This window comes from Tachysurus fulvidraco, chromosome 13 (genome assembly GCF_022655615.1).
Source record: "Tachysurus fulvidraco isolate hzauxx_2018 chromosome 13, HZAU_PFXX_2.0, whole genome shotgun sequence".
Classification (NCBI taxonomy): domain Eukaryota; kingdom Metazoa; phylum Chordata; class Actinopteri; order Siluriformes; family Bagridae; genus Tachysurus; species Tachysurus fulvidraco.
Window position 1 is genome coordinate 20,268,536 of NC_062530.1, and position 14,814 is coordinate 20,283,349.

The 14,814-nt window shown below is 37.7% G+C and overlaps 2 protein-coding genes across 2 annotated transcripts; both read right to left on the reverse strand.

Annotated features, from left to right (window-relative positions):
• On the reverse strand, positions 1–6,642 carry mapk12a (mitogen-activated protein kinase 12a). The gene is made up of 13 exons (XM_027162064.2): positions 6,486–6,642; positions 6,261–6,385; positions 5,576–5,705; positions 5,437–5,495; positions 4,806–4,917; positions 4,695–4,724; positions 4,561–4,608; positions 4,351–4,465; positions 2,699–2,770; positions 2,419–2,498; positions 2,236–2,314; positions 1,401–1,574; positions 1–539 (listed from the first exon to the last, which is right to left on the reverse strand). The coding sequence occupies exons 1-13, from the start codon at positions 6,561–6,563 to the stop codon at positions 466–468; spliced, it is 1,176 nt and encodes a 391-aa protein (XP_027017865.2). The 5' UTR covers positions 6,564–6,642; the 3' UTR covers positions 1–465.
• Positions 6,643–7,555: 913 nt separating this feature from the next.
• Positions 7,556–14,814, reverse strand: selenoo1 (selenoprotein O1). Its single transcript, XM_027161831.2, has 9 exons — positions 14,012–14,814; positions 13,302–13,505; positions 12,986–13,163; positions 10,978–11,108; positions 10,422–10,699; positions 10,117–10,285; positions 9,069–9,254; positions 8,564–8,720; positions 7,556–8,467 (listed from the first exon to the last, which is right to left on the reverse strand). The coding sequence occupies exons 1-9, from the start codon at positions 14,554–14,556 to the stop codon at positions 8,237–8,239; spliced, it is 2,079 nt and encodes a 692-aa protein (XP_027017632.2). The 5' UTR covers positions 14,557–14,814; the 3' UTR covers positions 7,556–8,236.

Sequence of the window (14,814 nt, forward strand, 5' to 3'; positions counted from 1 at the left end):
TAATTTACATAAACCAAATTGTCTTTATTGCAAAAAAGCAGAAGTTTGGTTACAATCAGCTGTAGCAAATGTATTTTCAAAAATAATTATATTCATAAAAAAGATATTTAGTTTAACATATGCATAGACTCAAATATCACTGGACTCAAATGTGTCCACGGACCACAGCAGACCACAGAATTATAGACACTTGCTAAAAGAAATGATTATATATAATCTTCGTGTTCCATTATATACATGAATACGTTGTGTCCTAATAAAGGCATGTGATTGGAATTGTTTATGACTGACCACCAACACAGCAGTACTAACTGAAACACATAATGTAAAGTTCATAAAGTATATTTTATATACCGAATAATTATATATAATTTATATACTGTATACAAACACACAATACCATAGGTCACATAAATCAAGCTATGGCACACTTGGTTTGAGATGTTTAATGCGGAAAGGTTCTGCTCAGAGTGATGTCTCTTTTGGCACTGGCCCCAGTGGCGGAGGGTGGAAGGTAAGAATCTCGCTAAAAGTGAGTCCTGAACAGAAGGATGGAATGGATCAGAGAGAGACAGATGTAAAAAAAATGTAATATGAATTATCGGGTATTAGTAAGTTACTACATATAATTTTAACATCTACAATAACAGAGGTTTATAATTTAAAAAGTAAACTACTGAATAAAGATTGATAATGGGCCTTAAAATCTGTGAACTATAGCATGATTCCAACATACAATGAACAGTAGAGAATTCATGATACCACTCTTTCTTTTGCAATAACAATACTGAAAACTTGAGTAGCAGTTGATACCGATACCCATTCATTATTGTTTACTTGAAAAACTACCTTTAACTTTAACACAAAATCACATAATACAATATAAATATAATCCATTTTAATAAAGTATAAACAAGTCAAGTCTCTTTGAATGTTTACATTTCTGCTTTCCAGTAAAACAAATCCAATTTTTTTCCAAATCCAATTCTAATGTTTCCCATTTGTTACACGATCCGATATTCAACATATCGTCTTCCATAATATCCGATCCACCATTTTTTCTGGAATCGTCCCATCTCTGCCACCTCTACTATATCAACCCATCTCTGCCACCTCTACTGTCTGCTTTTAGACACTACGATCTGAGCCTGTATTATTTATTTTTTTTAAATCAGTTAGATTTAACAGTCACCAGTGAAGGTGAATTTTATCTTTCATGCTTCATGTATAGTGAAGTACCTACAGTATGTCCTAATGATTACTTTCATGCTGTATAAATAATTGATTATTTATACAGTATGAAAGTATACTAAATCAAAGGCACTGTGCAAGTTGTAAGCAGTGAACTGGCTTCACTGTTAACAAAGGATACCCCATGCATTAAATTAAAGTCCACTTACTTTTCCATTGCTCAAGGGACTGCTCAGCATTGTCCAGTGAGTGATCATATGGTGGAGCTTCAGTCTCCTCCTCAGGCTCACGAAACTCAGAGAAGTAGGGCAGCGCCAAACCCTGAGCTGCTGTCACTCTGCTTTCTGGGTCCAGCAACAACATGGACTCTAACACAGCAATTGCTGCAGGTAATATAATCACATATATTTACGTTATGACAACAATAAAATCTTCATCTAGAGAGCTTAAAGAATATACAAATTTAAGTGTGGTGGCCATGATGTTTAGTACATATCTAAATCACAAGAAAAGCATTTTAAATCTGGTTACAAACTGAAAAAGTAAAAAACAGCATTTAAAGATTACATTCCAAATACACACACACACACACACACAAAAACCACACATTGAGTGACCAAAGGCAAATAATCTTTCTTTAATTTGCCTTAAATTTAATATGTAAAATATAATGTTTATATATTTATTAAATAATAAATGTGCAGAAAAACTGTCTAAGTTTACAGAAGCTTACAGACTGTCTTACCCATCCATCATTTTTTCTTTTGAAAACAACAAATAAAATTTAAATCTTCCTTGAATTATTCCTAAAATCTTTTATTTTAACTATGTTATTAGCTTGGAATGATGCCATAGTATTCTACATGTTCTATAGTAGAGACAAGTATAGTAATTGTGTTTTTTGTCTGTTTGCCAGCATCTAACCACAGTAACATCAAACAGGCGTTCCTAGCTTGCCAGAAATAAACGCTACTTATTAAAAAGCGGTGGAGAAATGAACAGTGTCTGGATATGTAAAAAAAATAAATAAATCAGAGCTTGTACCTTGAGGGTTGGTGTCAGGCATTAAAATCTGAAGATCTCTCTTCCTAAGTTTGGGCATCTTCTGAATGTAGTTTTTAGCCTAAAATATATGAAATATGGGGTTTCTCTGTAAATATGCAACTCAGGAATAAAAGGCATTTTCTGCTGATCCTACATGGAATTACTGAATGAAATGTATCTCACATCCTGGGATTGTAATTTGGAGATGAATTCTTGTGTAGGAGTTCCAGTGATTTTCATTATCTCAGTCAGTTGATCCAGGTCTGAGGCAACACGGTCAAGGGTCAAAAATAAAACATCATGTGACAAGGAAATATGGTGCACAGGATCAACACATTTAAGCACAATAGCTACTTGTATCTTCTAGTAATATATCTAATAAAGCCCTTCCAGAGGCATTCTGTAGTGATGTCTGACAGTGTTACAGTATATACACTGTACTGTATGTAGGAGGGAAGGATACGATCATGTCCTTTGAACAGCGGTTTTCCAATAAGCATCTCTGCCATGATACAGCCAACAGACCAGATGTCCACTGAAAAGAAAGCAAGAGATATGCTTTAACAATTTATAGCCTCCATAAATTTCCACCAGGTCAGAGACTATGTACTGTCAGACTAAAATCCCAATTTAGGGATGTTAGTATGGTTTCGGGAAAACAAACAAACAAACAAACACACCCATAGATTTCCTAAACAAGAAAAGGTTAGTCTTTAGTCATTATATGAAGACAGCAGTGACTCAGTTGTCTTCATTCCACCAGTGAGGTGCCAAAACAGAAAAGAGCCTTGATACGTGCCTTCTGTATTACCTAAAAGATGTAGTGCTTGAGCACAGATAGATGATTAGAGCGAGTGTGATGCATTGTGGGCTAATGGTAGGTGGGTCCTGGCCCAAATATTGGCTTTGTACAATTTGTTCATGCTGGAACACGGTTTACAAAATATCATGATTTTTCCTGTTGGTTTTCACTAAAACTCAGCAAACCAATACCTTATTGTTTGAAATATAACTAAAAGTAAACATAACCTCAGAAATGACATTTTAATCCTACATTTTTCATTGTTTTGGCAGGTATTATATTATTGGCAAGGTAAAATGTCAAGGTAAAGTGTTTGGTTTACTCATTACAAACAGATGTATTTGTTATTGATTGCAGAGGTGTTGATAGAAACCATTCTTGGTAGTTAAACAAGTTTGTTGTGTTTCGTCCAAATGTGACAATCTTGCAACCATAGTTTGTGCCATATTAGTTGTGTAAAAGCAATCAGTTCCAGATACCTGATTTTCTTTTAGATAACTGATTGAAATTTAACATGCCAGATACTCTGTGTTTGTGTGTATGTGACATGTAAGAAGAAACGTAATCTACGGAGCCTCATACTCTTGATAATTATTGGTTTGTTTGTGTGCCTGTCAAGAAAACACAAGGTGCAAGATATATAAATAAAGTGAAGTATGATTGATAAAACAATTTGACATACTATGTCTGAGCATTTGCTGGTAGACTCCAACAGTAATTTAATCAAGATGTATAGAACTGATTTAATTAAGGTTTAAAGGACAGCCGGAAGGGCTGGAGCATAAACAAGTGCTTTTCATGTGCTTCAGCTCCTGTTATTGCTGTACCTGGCACTTCCCACTGTACCAGAGGATCAAGTAGGACCTGCTAGAGAGATTATATCTCACAGCTGGCATGGGAACATCTCTGGATTCAATTAAGGTCAAATCAGCATGAACTGTAAACAAAGCAACACATCCTAACTTTAAAGGAGTTCTTCTGTATATACTAGTATGTGATATATTCACTCGTTAATGCTACAACACTGACAACATAGTACACTGTTTTAAGGAGGAGAATATACTTAGCTGACAAGCTTGGTATATGAGGGTATACGTTTCCCCCCCTAATTTGTAGCTTGAAAGCAGAGAAGATGTAAATTCCTTAATTCTGCATTTCAACTTCCCAATTCTATGGTAAGTTGAATGCACTTGGATAAGGTTTGCATGATTCATATCCAGTCTGAAAGTCTGTGATCTCAGACTGAAGATCATAAAATCAATTAAAAGGCTGACCTAAGAAAAGCACCATACCTTCATAAATACATGACTCACCAGTCTGTGTGTAATGCATCCAGCTGAGGATGACCTCAGGGGCTCTGTACCAGCGAGTTACAACATATCCTGTCATCTCAATATCCGCCTGACGCGCCAAACCAAAATCCAGGATCTAATGTATGAAAAAATGCATAGAAATATATAAGGATCATTACCATCTGCTGTAATGTAGATCAGACACGAAGCGCATGTGATATGCTGTGTTACCTTGAGTTCACATTCTTCATTGATGGCTAAATTGCCTGGCTTGAGATCCTGTACGTTACAACAATAATCATTGAGCAACCATGCATTATTACTTCACTGGTATGTAGCAGTATATGGAAATATATGCAGCTTACCCTATGAATGATACCAGCAGCATGGATATACTGTGAATGAGAGAAGATAATGTACAAGTCTGTTTGTCTAGGTGTGTGTAAAAGAAAGGGAAAAATATATATAAGACACACCTTTAGTCCTCTCAGAATCTGGTAGACAAGATATTGAACTCTGTCTTCTGAAAGCTTCTCTGTTTTCATAAGTTTTCCAAGATCAGTACCCATAAAGGGCATCACGAGGTAACTGAGCATGAAAGAGAAAGAAAGAAACAGACAAATATTTGGATATTTTCTACAGTTGTATTAAAGTTTAAAGGGGGGGGGGGGGGGGCAAGTCATGGCCTAATGGTTAGAGAGTCTGACTCGTAATCCTAAGGTTTGGGTTCGAGTCTCGGGCCGGCCACGACTGAGGTGCCCTTGAGCAAGGCACCGAACTCCCCAACTGCTCCCCAGGCGCCGCAGCATAAATATCTGCCCACTGCTCCGGGTGTGTGTTCACGGTGTGTGTGTTCACTGCTATGTGTGTGCACATAGATGGGTCAAATGCAGAGAACGAATTCTGAGTATGGGTCACCGTACTTAGCTGTATGTCACGTCAAGTTGTACTTGGAAAATAAAATGCTTGAATGAGTTCTTGAGAAATCAAGCTCAAAACAAAATGAATTTAAAAAAAACAAGCAGCAATGAGACAATGCACTCATAATCATACATCAGATTAAAAAAAAAAAAAAAACAGATTGAAGGAAGGATTAAATAAGCTTACAAGTCTTGGAATCGGTCCAGTGACAGGTCTGCGGTGAAAACATTCAGCAGTCCAATAACCTACAAAATAAAGCAGAGTTGCGAGTTCATATGAAAGCAAAACAGGCACACTATACAATACGGATACTTGGGTTACTCACATTGTCATGTTTCATGTGTTTAAGAAGTCTGAGTTCCCGGTAAGCCCTCTTAGCAAAAAGCTCTGACTGGAAAGGCCGAAGGAGCTTCTTGATAGCTACCTTTGTCCCAGTTCTGCGGTCCTGAGCAGAGCTAGGATCATAAAATACATTTTTATTCATTCAATTAAAGGTGTGCATGCATTTTAAAAGAAAGGGCGTGTTATTTATAAATAAATAAATAAATAAATAAATAAATAAATAAGGAGCTCTCTGGAAACCCAAACAAGTCATTTTGTTTCTCATCAAAGTCAGCAATCAGGACTGTACTGTGAATTATATATTAACATTATATAAGGTGTGTGGGAGGTTTTTTAAGGTTGTAAAACACAAAATAGGTTAAAGAATAGTTTTATTAATAGACTGTGTGGTATTTAATTTCACTGGCATTTCTTACAGGCCAGGACAGGCCAGGACAGGACAGGACAGAAGTGGGTGATTGGCTTTGAACACAGTATCGAAACAGGAAATGAGGACCTCTTTTATACCATGCTATGAAAACTCTGAAACCATGTTGTACCAGACAGCAAAGCCATTGTGTACTTTAACAGCGCTAACGCGTACAATCCTTCGAACACACTTGAAACAGGTCAATAAAGGTAATACATTGGGTTCGAATAATGTGATGTTGAAGCTGAAACCCACTCACCATACTGTACCATAAGCCCCAGTCCCAACCGGTTTTAAATCTTTGTATCTTTCAGGTACTTCCCAAATGGTTTTGTTCACTTCCTGACGATAATAACCAGGTCTCGAGCGTTGGGTCATAGTTTGCTGAAAATGTTTTAATAATTAAAATAAAAAGGTTATTGTTTCTTTCACATACAGCCACAGTTATTGGCAAGTTCTTCGACACACCTATGAGTGAGAATACCTGGGAAAAGCCGAGCCGCGCCTGCGCCGTGAGCAGGTACAGGAACCCGCCCACTGTGCGCGTCCCCGTGGCCAACATCCACACTGGCGTCCTACACAGCACGTGTATAACGTGTACACTACGTCAGCACTGTTCCTTTTCTCTGGTGTCATGCCATCAACAAAATGTCCTGTACCATTGGACCATAGATTTAGATTCATCCATAAAACTGCGCTACTTACACTTTTTCTAGGTAAAATTAATTATACTGAGTTTTTACTGAATGGAAAATAAATAAATAAATAAATAAATAAATAAATAAATTAATAATAATAATAATAATAATAATTGACATGAAATGTATTTATTTATTTACGATCAGCAGAACTTTAATTTTGTTCATTTTTTGTAGATTTTTTATCATATATTTTTTTTTATTTTTACATTGCATTGTAATATATGGAGAATAGTTATTAAATGATATAACCCCATGTCATTGGAGACCCCGGTTCAATCAGTTAAAAAAAAGGAAGAAATCTCTTTCTCTGTAACTGTTTAAAGCACTTTCTCCTTGTCTAGCTTTGTAGGTTGTGTACAAAAAAGCAGGCCTTTGGTAACAGGCTCCAACCTGCAGACCTTGAGGCACAGACATTCCTTTTTTTTTTTTTGCACTGAAACATAATGTGTTCACACGTTGATTGTGTTCAAAAGTCATCATCTGTAATATTATTCCTTTCTTTTAACAAAAGATACTTAATACTTAAATCATTAAATTACATTTTTGTATACCATAAATTAAGAAAAGAAATATTTGAATCAAACAGGACATGTTTTCAGATGCTCGGTTGAGGTACAGATGCATGTACAATGATCCTGTTAATTTACACATGTACAAAGAGCAACACTACAAACATGCAGAAAACACTACTGCACTGACCGTGACACAATGACATTTTATTTATTTAGTACAATTTAGTAAATGTCGTAGTTCCTGCACATATCAGGTAAACCTCAGAAGTATAAACCGTTGAAGAATCACAGATGAAACTAATTTGATAGCTCATAAAATAATACAAAGAACATGAACACCATTGTCTTTGGCAAATGATTTTTTTTAATACAGTTTATTAAATCTAAATGCTACATACTTATAATACATACTTATTACACCATTTTCATCAGTTTCCATCAGTCCTGAAACCATAAGAACAACATTCTGGCATATGCTAAATTTGTTTAATGTATGACACCACAAACCTTTTATTCCAGCATATGATGATTTGCGTATTATTATTTATTAATAACTTGATTGCATTCGAATACTACAGACGTAATTTGTTGTAAGCATTAGTTGCACTTAATTGTGCGCTTATATTTTGAATCATATCTGCTCACTTATTTGTGCGTTTAGACTTTTGCTCACTTGCTCTCTCACTCACACACACATGCACACACAAATTACATATGAAAATAGAATCTCTCTCACATTAGTCCACATAATTTTTGGTTTAAACTGCACTAAAACCCGTCTTTCCGACTAAGACCGGTCACTTAGACTGGTGGTCTAAGTCATCATTTATAACCAGTAAAATATATAGAAAATAAAAATATGCAAAATCGCATTTTCAGTTTCATAGGAAATTAACCTTTGTTTTTTTTTAAAAATATATTCTATATATTCTTAAACTGGTTAACACGAGTTTAGTACCTCAAATAGCCTTCACAGACAGACACCCAGAGAGGGAATCTCTGGGCTACTTGTCCTGAAGGTTTTAGGATGATCATGTGACACAGATTTTAGTAGCCCATGCTGGGGGCTTACTGTCATAAGACACAATAACTTTGCTCTCTGCTCCTGTAACACCCCCCTCAGCCTCTCTTTGCCCCTCGTCTTCATCGCTCTCTTGTGCCTCCTCTGACCGTCGTCCTACCGTGCGGCCTGGCAGCTCCAAGCCCTCCTGCATGCAAAACGGCTTCTCCAGCACTTTCAGTACTCTCTGAACCTGATGACAGAACATCAGAGGATTTTTTTTTCAGTTTGGAAGAATACACTTATTTAAGACTTGATCGTGTAAAATTGAATGTAGTCACAAATTAACCTCAGAGAAGTCGCCATTCTCAGCTGCTTCTATTGCATTCTGGGCGATGTAATTTCGAAGCACAACACGAGGATTGGTGCTGTCCATCACACGCACTCTCTCCTCCTGCACTGCCTTTACATCACACTCTCCCTCACACTCACGAGCAAGACGCTGCCTGTGGACAAGCAAAAGCATCATTATTAAATGCAGAGGCTATTCCTAAATTCTAGTCTGTTTATAGCAAAAAAAAAATCCTTATTTCTGGGAAATATAATAATAATAATAATAATAATAATAATAATAATAATAATAATAATAATAATACAGTCTCTAAGAGGGTGTTTTGACAAATGTTCTCAAGGGACTACAAACACTTCCATCATGTTTGTTCTAGCTTTCTACCATCTGTTGAACCTAATAAAACCCCGGAGTGCTTTATCACTTAGGTTTCCAAGGAACCTGTCGTTGCCTAGCACAGTGGCTCTGTATGATTGCATACTGAACGCCTCATCCCTATCCGCACCTGTACTGTTTAATCCAGCAGGTCCATGCCTCTGTCTGCTTTGCCTTCAGGTCTGTTTCTGTGCTTTCCAGCAGATCCTTTAACCTAGACAGCTTCTCCAGCTCCCGGGCCAATGTCCTCCGATCTGACAACATGCCGAACAGCGCAGAGTTACTCTGAGCCAAGGAGAGCAGCATAGAGAGCTCACTGTGGGAAAATAACAGCTAAGTGAAACCACATAATGCTTCTAAAATGAATCCTTCAAATGAGGATATGAATAAAAGTAAACAAAAGAAGAAAAAAACAAACAAAGATCACATACTATACTTGTACTTACTATTCCTTTCTAAAACAGGGAGGAAACACCATATTAAATATAAATCTAGCTCCACTTACTTAGTCCAATTATTCCACAGAAATATAAGCACCCTCTCTAGACTAGGGAATCAAAACTTAAGTTTGTGACAGAAGAAAAAATAAACTGTAAAATCAGTCACATATCCATAAATTAACACAGTTTGTACTCAGATCACTGCTGCAAATGCATTTTTATACAGCCTAAAAGTTTACTTTGGTTTGTAAATCGGGGTTAAAATCAGATTTAGAATTCTTCTTAAAATCTGACACTTTCCTTAAAAATGTTTCTAATGTTTCTAATGTACAAATTATAACTAATTATATAATGTTTATTTCTGGTTCAACTAATTTGATTGGTCAAACAGTGAGCAATTGCAAGAGTGCTAATATTTAGTAGTTAGTGACATCATCAGAAGATGAAAAGGAAGAGAAGACACCAATTTACCTGAAGCACCTTTAACAGTAACATATAAATCAATATAAGTTAGCTAACCAGCTAGCCACTTGGCTATAAAGTGAGTGCTGCTTCGATTTCTGCTGGAGGATCAAAAATAAAACTTTTGACCATACTATTTTAAAATATTACTTACTCAATAGTAATTTCCTAAAAGTCATTATTGAAACAAAGCTTTGGGCAGAAAATGTCTCAATACATAATACAAGGTGAAAAACAGAAATATATAGAGAATATAGAAGATGAAAACTGCCTTACCGTGGGTCCATACTAGGTTTGCTGGCAAACTTTAGCTCCTCTAGAGAGGCACATTGCTGCAGGAGAAGCTCTGTGGCCTGTTTGACAGCGTCATCGTCGCCCGCTGCCTCTCCTTCTGTGGGGCTTGAGATCTGACTCAAACAGCGAAAGGTGTTGGTGAAGTCGGCACCTGAAAATTTACACAGAACAACGGAAAGTCGTTCGGTATAGAAAACAGTCCAGGATATTCTGCTTCTAAAAATACATAGCTTAAAGTCATCCAGGTCTTTTGGAATCTCGTGATAAAAGAAGTTTAAGCCTTGTACCCGTGTTGTGCATTGTCTGCATTAGGTTTGTGATGAGCATTTCATCCTCTGGTTCCTCTTTCCTCAGCAAGCCCAGTTTCCTTCTCATGTTGCACAAGTAGAACATGTTGAAGAGGGGCGTGTACTCCTCCAACACAGCCTGTGCCCGGTCCGAAGGCAGATCTGGGTTCAAAGCTTCTGCTAGCCGAGCCAGGTTCCAGCGACAGATTTCTGGCTGAGATTGATATGAGTAACGGCCAGAATTATCAGAGGCGTTGCATATGAACTCTGGGTCAAAGCTTTAGAAGAAAAAACAGAGAATGACATTAACATTCTGCTGCAGGCTGCATGGATCCCGATCAACAGAATGCATGTGCCCAGAACAAGCTTAAGGAAACTAAGTCGAATTATTGTCAAATTCACCAGATTATTTTCAGGGTTTTTTCTGTGACAAACAGCCATCAGAAACCCTGAACAAAATCTTCAGAATCTTATCTAATAAAAAAGTTTATTTAAAATGATGATTTCAAAGACTTTCATGTAGCACTGATAGCACTGACTGTGTGTAAGACCGTACCGGTCCATGAAGCCAAATGGTCCATAGTCCAGTGTAAGCCCCAGTATACTCATATTATCAGTATTGAGAACTCCATGACAGAATCCCACACACTGCCATTGGGCCACAAGTCTGGCTGTTCTCATCATCAGCTACAAGAGAGAGAAAACCATGAATAAGCACAAATAATACCTAATCATTAAAAATAATGTAAATAAAGATTTAAAAATAAAGAATAAACCTTAAAAGTCTCAGCTTAGTATTATGTGCTTTGTTCCAAAGCAAATTATATAGAAACTACTATGAATTATTAAGGAGATTTTGTTGAGGAGATTTTGTACAATCCCACAATCACACAGGTTAAACCACATACACATGCAAGCTGCAGACTGTATTGCTTTTCATGAGAACACAATAAAGTCACAGTAGAGTCACAATAACTGCACTGCTAGTATGTCCTTTTAGATTTTCCATTAAAAATAATAATAATAATTTGATCGCTTTTATTTAAACAAGTTAATGGTGCCTTCACATCAGAAGTGACTGTCATTCCCCAGTGCACTGAATTTATTTGTGCCACCCTGAAATGCAGTCACCGTCCACTTAAAAGCTCTAAGGCTTAAAGTCTAAGCCATAGGTCACTGACAGGCGGACCGCAGTCCAGACCCAGAAGCTGTCCAATACGGACCCGGGCCTACAGCCAAAACAAAAGGTTATGCTTTAAAACTTGACGGGGTGCTTCTATTTTAACCGGCGCAGGTTTTGCAATCTTTACGGCAGTGGTAGCGGAAACGCACAGAACAATTGCATGCGAGTTAAGCCATCCCATGTGATACCACTCAGCCAATCAAGTCTGTGCATTCCTGAAGTAAACATTGTGACTCAACAGTGCAAGACAGATGAGAGAAAATTAGAGTAAAGTTACATATGAAAGAAAGATAGCGATACATGTAGAAAACAAAGGGAGAGAAACAGACGAGTGAGATGGAAAGTTTAGTGGGGGAATGGGATATAAAAGCACTTTAAACACAATTTTCACATTTTATTTATTTTCTCTTACTTTGAAATGTAGCCTTACTTTAATTTATTTAATGAGAGAACATTATGTCTACAATCAAACATATGTTCAGTTCTATGTTACGTGACAATAAATATTGTCAAAAGGTTTTTGAATTGTACTGAATTTATTTGATTTGACAGTCAGGTATTGATTGCTTGCAGATGTTGAAACAACCACTAGGCTACTGAAATATATATCACACTAACTAGTTAGAAATTATATCTTCCGAACCTTTGCTTCAAGAAATTTTCTCTTACTTGGACCTCTTTAAATTTTAGTTGAATACCTCTGCTCTAAGTCAAACTCATTGGTGTGGTAGTAATAGGAGAAATGTATGGGCACAAAACCACTGTATACCAGACACGTTGCTGCCCCAGTGAAGGAATGCTCGTTGTTTCTTTATTCGCACCGCAATTGATGTTAATTGTCACCAATTCATAATAACGTTGTTATATGACTAATAAGTACTTACAACAGGAAGTAGCACACACTACTCATTCTGAAGCCCACAACATTCCTATTTCAGCCAAGATGTGATCTAGTTGATGGCAAGGTGTTTTTATTATTACTTGGATTAACTAGCGTGGACATGGAGTAAGTGTTTTTTTTTTCCAAGAACAATGAACATATAGAAAAACTGTTGAAACCATGCAACATAAAGATCTGCACAATACTGTCTAACTCTCTAACTAGTACACCATGCAAAAAACCTCATCACAGTTAAACATACTGAGAATAAATAAAAAAGTTATAATCAAATAAAGACATGTACTGACTTCTTGTTAATGAGAAAGACAATGTTTTGCCATATTTACGGTAATTATAAAATTGTGTAGCTACCATTTACTAGTCCTAGTCAATTAAGCATGTCTAATATTTAATTGGATTGGAGCTTTTACTTGTCCAGTGGACTAGCTAATGCATTTATTATTACTCCACTCTTGATGAAGGTTTTTAGGTAAAGCATACCTCCCTAAAGAATGCAGTGTTCCTTTCCACTGGGTCCAAATGGCTCTGTTGGATCTCTGGATAGAAAGTTTCAATGACATAATCCAGCATCTGGGTTCGTATCTCATTATATCCATAACTGGGTCCCTTCCGACCGGTGACTTTGTCCTCCTCTTTGAAAATCTCAAACGAACCAAACCTACACAAGGAAAACAAGACACCAAAGTCTCTGATTTTAATAAAAATTGGACACCATCTAGCACTTAAAATAATAAGAAATCTTTATATATTTATAGGTGTAAATACTTTCAGCATAAGACCTGATATCAGTGCTGACCTGATAAAGGTGGGAGCAATGCGCAACACCACTGAGCATCTCTCCATGCATGGATTGCCGTTGTAAAGCACATCTCTCATGACCCGTGAATCTGAGGTGACTACAGAGCCAGCACGTGTGGTAGGGATCCCAAGTGCAGAAACGGCTTCGCTGCACAGAAACTCACGGATGCTGGAGCGCAGAACTTTACGTCCATCTGCTTGCCTGAAGAAAGATCGGTCTGGTATGAGACTTTTTACACTGAATAAGGAAAGTTTAGGGCCTTTATCGTATTCGTATACAATACAAATGAAATGTAATGTGCCAACTCTCAGTCAGCATCAAGAACATTATATAAGGAATCAAATAAGGAGTTAAAAAAATAAGAATTAAGAATAAATAATCAGAGTACTCTTTTATATACAATTTATAATTTGCCTTGGTTATTGAACTGAATATATTGCACATCGTATAAAGTGACAACACTTATAATGCGGATCAGTATGTATTGCACAGAGAACCTGAACACATGGGATGTTGTAGCCTGGTGGTTAAGGTGTTGGGCTACCGATCAGACGGTTGTGAGTTTGAATCCCACATCCACCAGGCTGCCACTGCTGGGCCCCTGAGCAAGGCCCTTAACCATCAATTGCTTAGTTGCATAAAATGTAATATAATGCTGGAAATGTAAATTTAGTGAAGTGTGTTTGTAAAGAATAAATGATGTCTACCTGGAGTATGGAGTGAGTCCAGAGCCCTTCAGCTGGATCTCCCAGCGCTTGCTGGGGTTTTCCTTTAGTAGCTCTGGACTCTGATCAGCAGGAGCTTTCACTTCACCCAGATAGCAGGCAGCTCCGTCTCCCAGTTGCCCAGCGAAGCTGCCGAACTGGTGTCCGCAGTAGCAGTGCGCAGCGGGCTCGGAGCCTGGCATCACCCGGGAGCCGCTCAGGTACTCAGCGCCCAGCGGGTCATTTATCACTTCTTCCTCGCTGAGGCCCAGCAGCGCCATGGCGCGACCGGATAAAGCTACAAAGCGCGGATTCTGCACTGGCTGCGGCTTCACTCTGGAGAAACAAGCGCCGCGGACAATCCTCGCTCCGAAGGTCTCCGACTCCTCTACGGGAAGTTTTCTCAGCACCACGTTATCGAAGTCCAGCCGCTCGAACGGGGAACGACGCGTCGCGACCACCGTGCCCATTCCATCCATTGAATAAAACCTCAGCAGGCTGGATTTATAAACGTAAGCTCGTATTAAATGGATAACATTGCCAGCCATGAACAGACTGCCTTCTTACAAAACAGACTTCAGACTGAATAACACAATGATGCGTTAATGAGCACATAGTGCACTACATAGGGCGCAGATGCTGTTATTTAATGCTCGATGTAGTGCATTGATGAAGGGAGTAAACAGACATTTGGGCAACTGAAATCCGGTCCGTCTTGTTTTTGATTCCCCTGGAAGGAACCAATGTTTCTTAACTCCGATTTAGCCTAAAAACCGACAAATGCAAATAAATCACATTAGTCACCT

What these genes read in the sequence shown, in the direction of transcription:
- mapk12a (XM_027162064.2), bottom strand. Translation starts at nt 6,563, where the DNA reads ATGTTGGCCACGGGGACGCGCACAGTGGGCGGGTTCCTGTACCTGCTC. An exon ending in CTGCTGGTATCATTCATAGG is followed by an intron (nt 4,609 to 4,694) that starts GTAAGCTGCATA and finishes TGTAACGTACAG; the next exon opens with GATCTCAAGCCAGGCAATTT. An exon ending in CCAAATTACAATCCCAGGAT is followed by an intron (nt 2,315 to 2,418) that starts GTGAGATACATT and finishes CATATATTTTAG; the next exon opens with GCTAAAAACTACATTCAGAA.